The sequence below is a fragment of the Impatiens glandulifera genome, chromosome 1 (assembly GCF_907164915.1).
Source record: "Impatiens glandulifera chromosome 1, dImpGla2.1, whole genome shotgun sequence".
NCBI lineage: Eukaryota > Viridiplantae > Streptophyta > Magnoliopsida > Ericales > Balsaminaceae > Impatiens > Impatiens glandulifera.
The window spans coordinates 92,898,325-92,916,227 of NC_061862.1; the positions used below are offsets into that span (position 1 = coordinate 92,898,325).

Genomic DNA, 17,903 nt, shown 5'->3' on the forward strand with positions numbered 1-17,903 from the left:
ATAATTTTTTTATATTATTATTTTTTTTATAAATATTATTTAATTAATTTAATATTTAAATATATAAAATTTTAAAAATAAGTTAATTATAAAATACTTAATTATATATATAAAAAATAATAATATATAAATATTATTTTTTAAATATCAAACTCTTACAATTTCAAATAAACTCTAGATTTTACGAGTTTACAACTAGCCAACAATTTTACGTAAACTCTTGATTTTGACAGCCTTTTAAAGGACAGTCAAAGGAAAGAAGAGACTGAGAAAGACCCGAAAGACCTACCCTTTTGTTCATAGGAATTTTTTCTTTATATTTATATATAATCTCATCTTCCTTGAATTGATATTGTCAGAAATAGGCTTGAATTATTGCTAAGTTAGCTGATCTTCTAACTATATTTTAACATCATCAAAATGGAGGAAATTTTTAAATCTAGTTAAATTGATTAAAATGAACTTATGAAATAAGTTCTACATTGTTTTGATGATGCGCGTAACATTAAATAAAACTTAGTTGAGAGTTAATAAAACTAACTTGTGAAATTATTTATGCACATGTAAAACTGTAAAAGCGAACAGACTGAAGAAGAAGCGTGATCAGACGTCTTGAGTTGAGAAAACGTTTTCAGACTTCCAAGGCTGAAGTAGCGTGAGCAGACGCTTCAAGTCGAGCAGACGTCTAGATCTGTGAAGCGTGAGCAGACGCTTCAAGTCAAGTAGATGGGTTAGTTTGAAGAAGCGCGTTCAGACGCCTTGCTTCATTAGCAGACTGAAGAAGTGCGTTCAGACACCTTGTTTCAACAGTCGTCTCAAGAAGAACTCTTCCCTTCTGCACATCTTATCAGCAACAGTCTTGCTTCAGTCGTCTAAAGGAGAACTCTACTTAATGAACAACCATCATTCGTTATAAGCAGACATCATAGTTAACTTATTTCAACTACCACCTAGATTTCAACCAATAGAAAGTCGACATGCAATATATAAATCATATTCGACCGTTTCCTATACCTCAACAATGGACAATCAATGTACAACGTCAAATCCCTGAACTTATGAGCATCAGATCATTGTAGCTTTGGTATAGTGAATCCCTGAAAATCTGGACTTTAGGTACGACAAATCTTTCTAGATCTTTTCACAAATTAAAAGTCAGAGTCAATCGTTGCTTTGCTTCATTATAAAAGAGCTTTAAAGCACAACAGTGACCGTCTACGTTCTTAGAAGTTCTAACAGACTAGTTCGATCAAGCTCTAAGTTATTATTCTCTCTCTTACTGTAAAAACGTTCATTGTACAAGCTGAGAGAATATTCTTGTTGTAAGTTAAACAGAAAGTTGTCTGTTTAACAGAGTGAGCGCTAGAAGTTCTGAACAGACATCTGTTAAGACTTGAGTTCTCACTAGGTTTGTATAGGCGTTATATAAATCAAAGTCTTCTAGTCGAATTCTTCTGGAAATAAAAGAAGGGATGACGTAGGAGTTTTATCTCCGAACATCCATAAAACTCTCTGTGTCATTTACTTACCATTTTATTATCCTGCATTCATAAGCTTCAAATTCAGCAAGCGTTTCCGCACTTGAATCTATTTCAATAGTTTGTAAAGATTTGTCAAGAGAATAGAAAATGTTTTAATCACTAATAGGATTAAAACTGCATTGAATGTCAATATTTAACATAAAAACATTCAACCCCCCTTCTGTTGTTGTATCCGATCATAACAATTTGTATCTAAACAAGAGAGTATTTGAGATAAATTGATTAAAGGTAAATATAGTTAGGATAGGTCTTGATAGTTCACCAAGAATTTTTATAGACCCGTGGGATGCAATATTTGGATGGTATTTATGCCACGTGGAAGATTTATCGGGAGTATTCAATTTTTATTGTGGGTAATGAAAGTTCGATTAATTTTTGGGACGATACTTGGTGTGGTGGTAAAGTTTGTCGAATGTTTTCCCCGGGCTTGCTTCTATTTTTATTTGTAGAGATGCATCGGTCAAATATATGTTTGATATTCGGTCTAGTGATTTTTCTAGTCGTATCAGATATAAAAGAATATTGAATAGTGAGGAAAATATGTCCAATGATAAACTTATGTTCATTATTAGAAATAAAGGTTAAACTCATCTTCTTAAGATTCTATGCGGTGGATCTAAATAACTTTTATGTGAAACATTGTTACACTTTGTTGAATAAAGTTAGCTCGATTTATCTTTGTTGGGAAAATTTACGGGAGTCTAAGATGCCTACCAAGATCTCCTTTTTACTTGGAGTGTTATTCACAGCGGAATTCTCATTGACGATAGATGTATGAAAACAAGAATAATTATAACGAGTCGTTGTCGTATGTATTACAAAGAGGTTGAGACGACTTCTAATCTATTTTTACATTGTCATGTTATTGTAAGTAAATGGAGTCTTTTGTGGAATTTAACTGAAATACAATGGGTTATGTCGGAAATCGTTATTGGCTATTAGAAGGCATGAATTATGGAAACTAAAAATGCGAGACTTAGAAGATGGGTCACTTTCCTTATAATTTTCTGGTAGACTATCTTGTTAAAAATAAATCAGATAACTTTTAACAACAAAAGTAGCACGTTAATGATTATTCACAATGCCATTATCATGACGATGTCAGAGATTATATTCGGAAGACTTGTGGATTTGTGAGGAGATCTTATTGCCCTTCTTGAAGATCTTCGAATCAATTAATTATTCTAATATATTCAATTTGTACATTTTTTTTCTTCATGTTATGCTTTTATCGTTGTGCTCAAACAATTTTTTTATTAAATGGACCATTTAAAAAAATAATAATAATTGAAGGGTCCAGAGATTTTTTTAAGTTTTGATTTTCATTAAAAAATATCGGTTTCACATATTAACTTCATATATTAAAAAAATATCGTTTCGATATTTTAACTTTATAAATTCAAAAAAAAAAAATATTAATTCAACATTTTACTTCTTAAATTATATATATATATATATATATATATATATATATATATATATATATATATATATATATATATATATATATATATATATATATATATATATATATATATACTAATTCAAAATGTTATCTTACTAAATTAAAAAAAAATCTATTCGATATTTTAGCATTCTAAATTTAAAAAAACTTTCAATTGAAAAGTTTTATCGTATTTTAAATGATATAATTTTATTTGAAAAAACATAAAAAAAAATTGAAATTACAATTGCGACTTAAAAAGAATAAAATTGAGAACTATAAAATTATACTATATTAAATTCCATTGAAATTCTAATTTTAATTTTTAATATTAAAGAGTATACAAAACTTAAGAATTGAAATTGGACCCTAAATTCCAATTCCAATTCCAATTCCAATTCCAATTCCAATTCCAATTCCAATTCCAATTCCAATTCCAATTCCAATTCTAGAGTTATCAAATAATTATTCACTTAATTTATATATATTTAATGTATCCTCTCTTTTCCTTTCTCTCATTTATATATATTCAAATAACAACTCATCAAAATTCAAATAAAATTAAAAATTTATGTAATACATATCAAATTTCTCAAATTTTTCCTCTTTAATCTCATTTTCTCTCGAAACTCTCGTCTAAGTTATTAAATTTAATTAATTTTTTATTAAATATTTTTATTTTTTTTATAATATTAACAAATATTATCATTTATCAAAACTATTTAACTTTATATTTTAAATAATTTAAATTTAAATCAATTTAAATTTTATATATTATTCATTAAATATTATAAAATATTTTAATAAATTATTAAAAATACAACTGATTACAATTTAATAAAAAATAAAAAAGTGACATATTAATTATTATTTTTTTTTGTTATTAGTCAATTTTTTAACTTTTAATAAGTATTTTTCAATTATTTTCTTAGTTAATTTTTATAAATCATCTAAAATTATAATTATTAATATATATATATATATATATATATATATATATTTACCAAATTTATTTATCTATACATAACTTATATAATATATTATATCACAAATTTAAATATATTTTGAAAAATAAATTAAATTAATTTGTTTATAAATTATATTATTTAAAAAATATTTAATATAATACATAATTAATACATAAATTTTAAATTATATAATTATTTTAATTTATATATTTAAATTTGTGATATAATATATTATATAAGTTATATATAATCTACTTAGTTAGAATGATGGAGTGATTTTTAGAAAATCAAAACTCAAAGATTATTTACTGTTAAGTTGAAAGTATATATATATATATACATATAAATAGAGAGGTTCACGAGGTTCTGTTCTGAGACAGAAAGACATTCTTGGTTTTTTTTATGATTCGATTTTTCCATAGTTAGGTGAACAAAATGGATCGAAAACATAGTCTGACTTGCATTTGTTAAGCATATATCAACGTCTTACTTCCCTTCTTAGTTAAGTTAGTTGGCTCGAGAAAGGAAAGGGGAAGGCTTTTCTGTTGTGGGATTGGATTGATCGGTGCAGAAAGTTGATTGATAAGCTTGCAGGTGACTTCAATGATTAGGATTTATCTCTCTACCTAGCCGAGAAAGCCTGGTTTTTCGATCCACATCTAGCTGATAAATTATTTCATTCCTGGATTCCCCTGGTAGGGGCATTCGGGGAATTCCAGGATGACAAGGCAGTCCAAGCTGAGAGAGAAGGTTGCCGGTAGTCTATACTTGTTGCTTGTACCGGTATGATAATTGAATGTGCTAGTCCTGGCCAAGAAGAAGACGATTCGCCGACAAGCTAGTTACGTTTCAGGCAGTTAGCAGACTGCAGGCTATCTGGTTGGGTGAAGGCAGTTCAGGTGCTTATCTATGTTCTAAGGAAGTTCAGTCCCTATCTTAAGCAAGTGACATTTAATCTTCTGGCATTCTGCCCGGTAATGCAGTTAGAAGTTTCCTTTCCGGCTTGCTTTCCGACATTCACTCCTTTCTCCGAGAAGAAAGACAATCCTTCTTGGAGGCCAATCAAGCTGATGAGAATGCAGAGAAGGCAGTCTGACAGTGACTCTGAGGGCAGCGATAGAAACGATTCTGGAGGACTGACAGCTAGAAGCAAAACAAGCAAGCGATAGTTGGAGATGGGATTGCACGTGTTACAGGATTGACCGAGAATTGGTACTCCATTGCTCTCATTTCATATGTATATGGTTACAATTATCTACGTTCCCAGTATGCCTATGATGTAGCACCAGGCGGATTGTTAGCGTCTGTGTTCATCTGTAGAGAATACAGTATGGTGTGAATAGGTATGCAAATAAATCTTTACCTTTTGGGGGAATCGAATCCTAGAATTCTGTCTGTTTTCGGGACAAAGTGCAGATTAGAAAGAACGGGAATCGATTGAATCCAGATAAGGAATAGCCGGTTGCAACTCCTTCTAAAACAACTAGTCTTGGCGAGAGGGATTAACCTGATTGACCTATTATTGCCGGGCTGATGTGATGGGATTTCTTGGTTTTAAACCCGCTTCGACGTCTTCCCACAGATCCGCCTTATCGAGCCTTTTGGGGAAGGCAATGAAATCGGTTTTTGTACAAGGAATAGGAGGCCTTTGCCCTTTAGCCCTTTTTAGTAGTAGCGAACCCCCCTTCTCTCACATAGGGGCGGTAACTGCGACAGGTTTCTAATAAAAAGCAATGTACTAAGAAAGCGCAACTCTATTAGCCTTTTTATTTTCTGAAAAAAGCTGGAAGAAGGGCGAGAAAGAAAGGTTGCCTACTTGGGCTAAATGGATTAGACCCCATTCTTTTTTTTAGGGGGGGAGAATTCAGATTATTTTCAATTAATAGAATTTATGGTTGTCTTGGTTGCACTAATAAAATAAAGTATTCAGGCTCCGTTTAGATAAACTCAATATATATATATATATATATAATTACTACTTGGATCCTATTTGATTTCTATTCGTTTAGAAAGATAAAGAGCGGGAGCTCAAACTGTTAATTAATCGAGTAAAATGGATTCATCCATCAAATATTTGATGAAAGGCATGAAATCAATTAAAAAAAGAAAATCATAGCAAAAAGAAGTGGTAAAGGGAACATTTGTCCTATATGTGCAAATCAAAATGGGGCGGATCTTTACCCGGAGTAGAGCATAAACCTAAAAAGATTGAAGAGGCCCATTCAGGAACAAGAAAATTACATCATGATTTGGACAGGATCTCGATAAAACAATACATCAATGAAAAGTTAATTCGATACAATAAGCTTAATGAATTCCCTTGCGGGTTGGAATCTACACATTGATTCTTTTTTGAACCGTATGCGCCAAAAGGTGCATGTACGGTTCCGAAGGGATATAATTTTACCCTAATCAACCGACTTTATCGAGAAAGAATACTTTTTTTAGGCCAAGAAATTGATAGCGAGATCTCCAATCAACTTATTGGTCTTATGGTATTTCTCAGTATGGAGGATGATACCAAAGATCTCTATTTGTTTATAAACTCTCCTGGTGGATGGGTAATATCTGGAATATCTATTTATGATACTATGCAATTTGTACAACCAGATGTACATACAATTTGTATGGGATTAGCCGCCTCAATGGGATCCCTTATCTTGGTTGGAGGAGAAATTACTAAACGTCTAGCATTCCCTCACGCTTGGCGCCAATGAGGTTTTTTGAGAAAAAAAAAGACTATGCCTTCGCAATATGAATATTAAGTAATAATAGCATGGCACTTTGAATTCGATATGAGAGCTTTTTTTGAAAAAAAAAAATAAAAAAATATTAGATTATGTATCGAGAGAGTAGTATGAGCTAAAGAATATTTCCAATTTTTCTTATCTATTGGAAGTCGAGTTTAGCGTCACAAACTTTTTGTTTTTATACCGCAGAACCCATAACAATATTTATGTTATGGAATAGTATGAAAAAAAAATTATTTTTCTTTACTTTTTATTTGATCCGATCAAAAAGAAACTTTGGGATTGCTGAATCACAGACAAAATATGTAATATATATATATACCAATTAGTTGAATTTGAATAATTTTTGTAAAAAAATAAAAATTAAATAACTAATAAGAAAGATATATATATATATATATATATATATATATATATATATATATATATATATATATATATATAAAAGAATTAAGATAAGAGAGGACAATTAACATAGTTAATATAATTAAGGTTAATTATACAAAAATACACATGTCCAAGTAATTTTTTTCTAATCATATTTTTTTATTTAGGTCCAATTCTTAGAAGTTAACTGTCCCTGTATTAAAATAAGAATCTAAAGTGAACTAGTTAAAAATTAGGACTAAAGTAAACCATAAATAGAACCTGAGTCAAAATCTGTGATTTAATGAATTGACTCAGTCTCCTTGACAGAAGTTCAGATGTACAGAAACATCAATAAAGTCAATACTTTTGCTTGTTTAGAAAATTTCACCAAAATCTTAAATCCAGTACTTTTTGTCGAATTTTTTCTTCTAAACCTAGAATATCAGATAAATATTTATTCAAATTACAACTGAATTAATAGTGCTTTGACTAAAAATCAATTTATTATTTGTAAATAAAAGTTTTTTATCTTTAAAAAAATATAATAATATAAAACCTCTTATTTAAATATTCACTTAAATTTTGGTGATAAGTTCTATTGGGACAGCTGGCTTTTGTTATTTTAGGGTGTGTTTGAACCCTGGAATTGGTATTCTAATTGAAATTAGAGGGTCCAATTTTAATTCTTATTTTTGTTAGACACTTTAATATTAAGAAATTGGAAGTGTAATTTGAGAGTTCTCAATTCCAATCTTTTTAGGTCGGAATTGTAATTCAAAATTAACACGTTTTCACGTTTTTGACATGTTTAACACATTTTTCACACATTAAACACGTTTAACACGTTTTTAACACATTTAATACGTTTTTCACACGTTTTCATTTTTTGGCACGTTTAATGCGTTTTTGGCACGTTTAACACGTTTTGACACATATAACACGTTTTTCACATCCTTGACACGTTTAACACGTTTTTGACACGTTTAACACATTTTGACACATATAACACGTTTTTCACGTCCTTGACACGTTTAACACATTTTTGACACATTTAACACGATTTCACATTTTTAACAGTTTTTTTTTACACATTTAACACATTTTTCACATTTTGGCACATTTTGTACGTTTTGTACGTTTAACAAGTTTCTCACATATTTAGCACGTTTAACACGTTTTTGACACGTTTAACACATTTTCACGTTTTTGACACATTTAACACGTTTTTAACACATTAAACATGTTTATCATGCTTTTGGCATGTTTAACACGTTTACCACATTTTAAACACGTTTAACATGTCTTCACATTTTGGCACGTTAACAAGTTTTTCACATATTTGGCTCGTTTAACACGTTTTTAACATATTATCATATTTTTAACACGTTTAAAACGTTATTAACACATTAAACACGTTTAACACGTTGTTGACACGTTTCACATGTTTTTTACGTTTTTGACATGTTTGACACATTTTTACTCATTTAATACGTTTTGACACGTTTTTCACGTTTTGGCACGTTTAACAAGTTTTTTCACTTATTTGGAATGTTTAACACATTTTTGATACACTTAACCATTTTTTCGTTTTTGACACGTTTAACACGTTTTTAGCATATTAAACACGTTTAACACGTTGTTGACACGTTTCACATGTTTTTTTTACGTTTTTGACACATTTGACACATATTTAACACTTTTAACACGTTTTTGACATGTGTAACAAGTTTTTCATGTTTAACAAGTTTTTCACTTATTTGACATGTTTAACAAATTTTTGATACGTTTAACACGTTTTTACGTTTTTGACACGTTTAACATGTTTTTAACACATTAAACACATTTAACACATTGTTGACACGTTTCACATGTTTTTTATGTTTTTGACACATTTGACACATTTTTAACACATTTAACACGTTTTTGACACGTTTAACACGTTTTTCACGTTTTGGCACGTTTAACAAGTTTTTCACTTATTTGGCATGTTTAACACATTTTTAATACGTTTAACACATTTTTACGTTTTTGACACGTTTAACACGTTTTTAACACATTAAACACGTTTATCATGTTTTGACACATTAAACACGTTTAACACATTTTCAAGTTTTTGGCACGTTTAACATATTTTGGTATGTTTAACACATTTTTGGCACGTTTAACAAGTTTGATAAATTTTTGCACATTTACCACATTTTGACATGTTTAATATATGTTGGCCCGTTTAACACACTTGTGACATGTTTAAAATGTATTACACATGCCAAAAACGTGAAAAATGTGTTAGATATGCCAAAAATGTGTTAAACTTATCTAAATGTGTGAAACGTACCAAAAACGTGTTAAATATGTTAAAAAGTGTTAAACGTGCCAAAAATGTCTAAAACGTGCCAAAATGTGTTAAACGTGCCAAAAGTGTGTTAAACGTGTTAAACATATCAAAAACGTGTTAAACGTGCCAAAAATGTGAAAAATGTGTTAATCTTATCAAGAAGTGTGAAAAACATATTAAACGTATTAAAAATATCAAAAACATGTTAAATGTGCCAAAATGTGAAAAACGTATTAAATGTGAAAAACGTGCCAAAACATGTTAAACATGTTAAAAAGTGTTAAACGTGCCAAAAATGTCTAAAACGTGCCAAAATGTGTTAAACGTGCCAAAAATGTGCTAAACGTGATAAACATATCAAAAACGTGTTAAACATGCCAAAATGTGAAAAACGTGTTAGTCTTATCAAAACGTGTGAAAAACATGTTAAACGTATTAAAAATATCAAAAACATGTTAAATGTGCCAAAATGTGAAAAACGTATTAGACATGAAAAACGTGCCAAAACGTGAAAAATGTGTTTAACATGTCAAAAATGAGTAAAATGTGTTAAACATGCCAAAAACGTGAAAAACATGTTAAACGCGTGAAAAACATGTTAAACAGGTTAAAAATGTGCCCAAAACGTGAAAAAAATTTTTAACTTACCAAAACATGTGAAAAACATGTTCAACGTATTAAAAATGTCAAAAACGTGTTAAACATACCAAAAATGTTAAAAACATGTTAAACGTGTGAAAATGTGTTTTAAGTGTGAAATGTGTTAAACATGTCAAAAACATGTTTAAACGCGCCAAAAACGTGTTAAACGTGTAAAAAACGTGTTAAACGTGTTAAACATGTCAAAAATATATTAAACATGTTAAACGTGTTAAATATGTTAAAAACGTGTTAAATGTGTTAAACATGTCAAAAACGTGAAAACATATTTAAGAAGTTAACATTTTTAACCGATATTTTATTTTACAAACATAAAAATTGGAATTGAATTACAATTTTATCATTTCCCAAACATAGGAATTAGAATTGAATTACAATTCCATAATGTTTCCAAATATAAGAATTGAATTGTAATATAATGTCAATTCTCATGGAATTGGAATTAGAATTCCAATGTCAATGGCAATGCCAATTCTAATTCCCCTCATCAAACACACCCTTATGGATATTTTATGGATATTGTAATCAATTCTTAACATTAACAATAAATCACATTTTTCTATGAATGATTTGTTTATTTAATTCTTAGCATTAACAAATAACCATAAATAATTAGTTTTACTCTCAACAACAAGAGATCCATATTATCTAGACCTATAAATCAAATCATATGGAAATGGGGAAGTAGCTAGGCTAGTCCTATCATCAAATTTTCTCTCTACAAACATGGAATTCTCTCTATTCTATGCCCTTCTTTTCATTCCCCTTGTTGCTTTAGCTTTCAAGTTCTTCTCATCTCATAAACTCAACAACAAAAAGCTTCCCCCAAGTCCTTCATAGGCCACCTTCTAATTTTAAAGGACCCTATCCATAGGGTCCTTCTCCGGATCTCACATGAAGTAGGCCCCATTTTCTCTCTTCAAATGGGGAACCGGTTTGCAATAGTAGTCTCCTCATGGTCCATCGCTGAAGAATGCTTCACCAAGAACGATATTGTCATTGCTGACCGGCCTAAGTTTATATTCACAAAGTACATATTCTATAATTACACAACCTTTAGCACCGCTTCTTATGGGGAATATTGGAGAAATCTTCGTCGGATGATGGTTCATGATATTTTCTCCACCAGTCGTCTTAACAGTTTCTCACAAATTCGTCATGATGAAGTCAAACAGTTACTTCGAGGGTTGTCTCGTCTTTCTTCAATTGAATTCACTAAGGCGGAAATGAGGTATTTGTTTTGCATATCATAAGAGGGGCTTTAACTATATTAAACTTGTTTAAGAGACTGAAGATTTCAATAAATATTCTTATTAATAAGAAGTCTTGAATTAAATAGAAAGTTATGGTAATAGGACTAGGACAACATGCAGGGGCGGAGCCAGGATTTGAAACCTATCCAGGCTAATTTTTTAACAAAAAAAATCTACCCGACTAGTTTTATAATAATATCAAATAAACAAACAAAATAAACTAAGTTTAATGTGATTAGTTTTTTTTAGCGACGGGAAACAATCAATAACGATGATAATTTACAGTCGATATTGATGAATGCATACAGGATATCCAGGGCTACCCGGGCTACAGCCCGGGCCGGCTTGTACTTGGCTCCGCCCCTGACAACATGTTAATTTTCTAGGGAATAAATCCTAGTTTTACAAAAGAAAAATAACAGACTCCTTATAGGCCGGGATCATCAGAGAAACAATTTGATATATGGTGTGATTTAATTCTTTAAATAGTTTCATCCAAGTTTTGTGATTATTATGATAACTACAAACATGGGTTTGACTTTTGTAATTATACTATGAGAAGGTCGCGATTGTCAGATATGTCGTTTAATATAATCACACGGATGATTATTGGGAAGAGATACTTTGGAGAAGATGAATTTTCGGTACACAAAGAGGCGGTTGAGTTTAGGCAAATTGCGAAGGAAATCTTTGAATACATGGGACTTTCTAATGTGGGAGACTTTGTACCATTTATGAGACTATTTGATTTTCAAAATATTGAGAAGAAATTGAAGGTACTACAAAAGAAGATGAATTCTTTCGTACAACGTCTCATAACTCAACAACGGCTTGAGAAGCACGGTGACTCCATGATTGACCACCTACTCTCCTTACAAGAATCGCAACCACAATATTACACAGATGAAATCATCAAGAACATTTGGGTAAGTTAGAATAAATTAATGATTAATCGATTGAATTATATAATTTGATTAGTCATTTTATATGTATATTATAGGAGATTTTTATTACGGGCACACAATCATCATCAATAACAATCGAGTGGGCAATGGCTGCATTATTAAATCATCCAGAGAAGTTGGAGAAAGCACGGATTGAAATTGATTCTTGCGTTGGGCCAAGCCGATTAGTTGATGAAACCGACATCTATAAGCTTCCTTACCTTCAAGCAATCATATCCGAGACATTGCGCCTCTTCCCTCCGGCTCCTTTACTTGTACCACACATGTCTTCAGATGATTGCCAAGTGGCGGGATTTGATGTTCCTCGTGGTACAATGTTAATTGTGAATGCATGGGCCATACATAGGGATCCAAGTATTTGGGACGATCCAAATGCCTTTAAGCCGGAGAGATTCATGAGTGGAGAAACCAAGGGCGAGGCATACAAGATGTTGCCGTTTGGGATGGGAAGGAGGGCTTGTCCCGGTTCTGTGTTGGGTCAACGCGTTGTGGGTCTAACCATGGCCTCTTTAATTCAGAGTTTCGAGTGGAAGAGAGTTGATGGAAAGGAGATTGACCTAATGGAGGGAAAGGGGATTGCCATGCCTAAAGCTGAACCATTGGAGGTCATGTGCAAGGCACATAGCATCTTACTCAATGTTCTTAATGAGCCCATAAATAGTGAAAACTGAATTTTATTAAGTTTATAAAACTCAGTTTCATTTGAGTCCAATAGTTATAAACTCGAAAGGATGGAAATTGGATTTACTATGTAAATTGATTACATATTATCTTGTAATAAAAACAACTAGTGAACTCAAACCATTGCTTATCATTTTAAAGCTCTACTAATGTGGTTAATACAATTAAGAATGCCACATTGTTTGAAGGGTTCAACTTCTAAATTAAGTTAATTTTAAAATAATTGAGAAAAGCTTTGTTGTAATAATAGATGAGAGTGTAGACACTGAATTTAAAACCCAAGATTTAAGGTTTCACAAAATTTGGAGTAAATAAAATTATTTAAAAAGTATTCATCTGAGGTTAATAAACAAAAGTGTCAGTTACTAATTAATTTGGTAATGGTGTCATTTAAAAAGACTATAAAATTAATGAAATCTATATATATATAATGATGCTTAATTTTTAAAGTGTCCGGATTGCCGGGTCGAGAGCTGTGGTTAATTTGGATACTTGGGTCGGATTGTGGGTTGACCCGTTTTTAAATTTAAAACGGTTAAAAATAAAATTAAAAATGCTAGAGGTATGTTTCGAACTTGCAACCTAACAAAACAAGTACAACTCTTTAACCAACTAGGCTACAAAGACTTTATATTTTAAATTCAACACCAAATTTGATAAACGCGGGACGTTTTAATATTAATATAAGTTCAACTTTTTAACTAACTAATCTATATATATATAATGATGCTTAATTTTTAAAGTGTCCGGATTGCCGGGTCGAGAGCTGTGGTTAATTTGGATACTTGGGTCGGATTGTGGGTTGACCCGTTTTTAAATTTAAAACGGTTAAAAATAAAATTAAAAATGCTAGAGGTATGTTTCGAACTTGCAACCTAACAAAACAAGTACAACTCTTTAACCAAATAGGCTACAAAGACTTTATATTTTAAATTCAACACCAAATTTGATAAACGCGGGACGTTTTAATATTAATATAAGTTCAACTTTTTAACTAACTAATCTATATATATATAATGATGCTTAATTTTTAAAGTGTCCGGATTGCCGGGTCGAGAGCTGTGGTTAATTTGGATACTTGGGTCGGATTGTGGGTTGACCCGTTTTTAAATTTAAAACGGTTAAAAATAAAATTAAAAATGCTAGAGGTATGTTTCGAACTTGCAACCTAATAAAACAAGTACAACTCTTTAAACAACTAGGCTACAAAGACTTTATATTTTAAATTCAACACCAAATTTGATAAACGCGGGACGTTTTAATATTAATATAAGTTCAACTTTTTAACTAACTAATCTATATATATATATAATGATGCTTAATTTTTAAAGTGTCCGGATTGCCGGGTCGAGAGCTGTGGTTAATTTGGATACTTGGGTCGGATTGTGGGTTGACCCGTTTTTAAATTTAAAACGGTTAAAAATAAAATTAAAAATGCTAGAGGTATGTTTCGAACTTGCAACCTAACAAAACAAGTACAACTCTTTAACCAAATAGGCTACAAAGACTTTATATTTTAAATTCAACACCAAATTTGATAAACGCGGGACGTTTTAATATTAATATAAGTTCAACTTTTTAACTAACTAATCTATATATATATAATGATGCTTAATTTTTAAAGTGTCCGGATTGCCGGGTCGAGAGCTGTGGTTAATTTGGATACTTGGGTCGGATTGTGGGTTGACCCGTTTTTAAATTTAAAACGGTTAAAAATAAAATTAAAAATGCTAGAGGTATGTTTCGAACTTGCAACCTAACAAAACAAGTACAACTCTTTAACCAACTAGGCTACAAAGACTTTATATTTTAAATTCAACACCAAATTTGATAAACGCGGGACGTTTTAATATTAATATAAGTTCAACTTTTTAACTAACTAATCTATATATATATAATGATGCTTAATTTTTAAAGTGTCCGGATTGCCGGGTCGAGAGCTGTGGTTAATTTGGATACTTGGGTCGAATTGTGGGTTGACCCGTTTTTAAATTTAAAACGGTTAAAAATAAAATTAAAAATGCTAAAGGTATGTTTCGAACTTGCAACCTAACAAAACAAGTACAACTCTTTAACCAACTAGGCTACAAAAACTTTATATTTTAAATTCAACACCAAATTTGATAAACGCGGGACGTTTTAATATTAATATAAGTTCAACTTTATAACTAACTAATATATAATGATGTTGAGTAAATGGATACTTGGTTCGGATTGTGGGTTGACCCACCCATAAATTTAAAACGGTTAAAAATAAAATTAAAAAGGTTATCTGTAATTTTTTTCACGGTTTTTTATATTATTACTCGTGCAAATGCACGGGCTAAATGCTAGTTATATTATAATGTAGTTTCATTAAAATACAATAAAATAAATAAAATTGGTTTACAAGCTGACCCTAATTACTTTAATTTGAAGCCCAAATTAAAGTAAAGGAAAATTGGAGACTAAAAAGAGAATATAGAAGAAAGGAAAAGAAGAAGGGTAAAGCTGGTGTTGGCAAGGGGATGCCCAACATTGAAGATCTAAGGGCAGTGCATGATGGAATCTAGGCCACTTCTAGATCCTGGTGCACTTTATCGTTTTACACTTCTCTTTTCTATTTGAATCGATCTAGAAACTCGAATCATCCAAATTGAGAAATGGCTCATATATGAATTATTTGAGAAGTGAGCGTACTTTCAATTCAATTATATTAAGATGTTAATGAACTATTTTGGATGAAACTTGTAACAAACTATTGAGGTTTTTTCAATTCAAGAGATGATTGAAATTTCTTGGATGTATCTTTGAGGCATGATCCTTTGTTTATATACATAGATGAATCAGATAAGGTTAATATTCTACTTAAAAAAAAATGAAAAACTGTACAGATTAGTAAGAATAAAGACAGTTAAATAATATATATATATATATGATTCCTATTTTAAATCGGTTGAGGTAGAGAGATAAAAAAAATATTATATACGATAAGAAATGAATATTCAGTATTAAAGAATAAAGATTGTGGTATAAAACAAAGTTGGTTTTGAAATAATTTCAGTAATAGGAAAGTATTGACTATAACGACATCTTCTCAACAATGGTCAAATTAATGATTTTAAGTTTGGTTGTAAAAAAAGAAATTTAATAAATGGATGTCAAAACCGTTTTTTTTTTCAAGGTGATTTGGATGAAAAAAATTTACATGTGACAACCACAAAGTTTTGAAGTAAAAAGAAAAAAAATGAAGTTGTGTGTAAATTTTAGAAGAGTCTGTATTGTGTAAACATGCTCCAAGGAAATGGTAGAAGAAATACGATAATTTAACGAAAATTAACAATTTTATGAGACGTGAAACTGATCATTGTTGTTATATCAAGAGATTTGATAAATCGTATATTATTCTGTTCATCTACGTTGTTGACATTTTGATTGCTGAAGCAAACTTGCATGAGATTAACAAGCTAAAGAAATAGCTGTTTGAGAAGTTTGTAATTAAGGATTTGGTGCTGCAAAATAAATTCTTGAGATGAAGATCTTCAGGGATAAAAAAGTTCTCAAACATTCAAAGAAGAATATATAATGAAAGTTTCTCAGTAGATTCAACTTGCATGATGCAAAATCAATTACTACCCCCTTAGATTCAACTTGCACGATCCAAAGATCAGTCGCCTTCAACAAAGAAGGAAGAAAATTACATGGCCATCGTTTCGTATGCCTCAGCCATTAGCTGTACGTATTATATATGCGATAATTTGCACATGACTAAACATAGCACATGTAGTGAGAATTATTAGCAGATTTTTGAGAAACCCGGGTAGAGAATATTGTAAGATAGTAAAGTGAATAATGCGATACTTAAAAAGAAGTATGAGTCTCATTTTGTGTTTTCGAAAGTCTAACATGAGTTTGGAAGAATACATTGATGATGACAATGATAGTGATGTTGATAGTAGGAAGAACACAACATGGTACATCTATACTCTAAGAGGTACTGCAATCAATTGTGTTTCAAAACTGTAAAGATTGTTGCTCTTTCTAGTTACGAGACATAGTATGCTGCTATGACAAAAGAATTTAAGGAGATGATGTTGTTGTAACCCTTTTTGTGAGAATTGTGTCAAGACTGTGAGGGAAGTGTTTTGCGATGTGACGGTCAAAGTGTCATTCATTTGACAAAAATCCGGTTTATCATGGAAGAACGAAGCATATACAAGTTCGTTATCATTTCATCTGATCAGTTTTAAAAGATGGAGTGTTAATTCTTGAGAAGTTTCTTGGGAGCGAGAATCCAACTGATATATTGACAAAAATTGTGACAAACGAGAAAATAAAGTTGTGTGCAACTTCAGTTGACCTTCTTCGTTAATACATTGGATGAAGAGTTGTTACCGATTGAGAGAAGATTAAGTTAGTCTCTAAATGAGAGATTGTTGAGTTGTGAAACATATACTTATAATAAACTCTACATAAGTTAATTAGAGTTTATTGGGTTTGAGTATAGGTTTGAATTTGGGCCTAAGCAAAAGTTATTTAGTTTTTATCACATTAATGTTTACCCTATAAATATATTATTGTAAGAGTTTTAATTGAAAGAAATAATTCTATAGAGATAAACAGTGTGAGGCAAAATTCTATATTCCTTCTTCTTCATAGTGAAATTTGGTGGCGACAAAAGTGGACGTAACTCTTTAGAATGAATTACTATAAATATGTGTCTTCTTGTGTTCTTCTTTTTATGTTCTTACAGATCGTTTCAACCATGTTATATTTTGGGCATCTAATTCCAAACAATCTAATGGTGATTTCTTGAAAATATAGTTATTACGTTGACATGATCTATTTTGTTTTTGTTTTGTTTTTGGATGGAGAAAAGATTCGCCCTTCTTCGCACATTAACTTTTAATCATTATTTTCACTTTGAAATGTTTCATTGGATCATTATGAAGAATGTT

At 30.6% G+C, this 17,903-nt stretch overlaps 1 protein-coding gene across 1 annotated transcript; it reads left to right on the forward strand.

Moving 5' to 3' along the window:
* The first annotated feature begins 11,898 nt into the window (after window positions 1-11,898).
* Window positions 11,899-12,956, forward strand: LOC124936367 (cytochrome P450 81Q32-like). Its single transcript, XM_047476866.1, has 2 exons — window positions 11,899-12,246; window positions 12,321-12,956. The coding sequence occupies exons 1-2, from the start codon at window positions 11,899-11,901 to the stop codon at window positions 12,954-12,956; spliced, it is 984 nt and encodes a 327-aa protein (XP_047332822.1).
* Window positions 12,957-17,903: the final 4,947 nt, after the last annotated feature.

What these genes read in the sequence shown, in the direction of transcription:
- LOC124936367 (XM_047476866.1), top strand. Translation starts at nt 11,899, where the DNA reads ATGTCGTTTAATATAATCACACGGATGATTATTGGGAAGAGATACTTT. An exon ending in AAATCATCAAGAACATTTGG is followed by an intron (nt 12,247 to 12,320) that starts GTAAGTTAGAAT and finishes TGTATATTATAG; the next exon opens with GAGATTTTTATTACGGGCAC.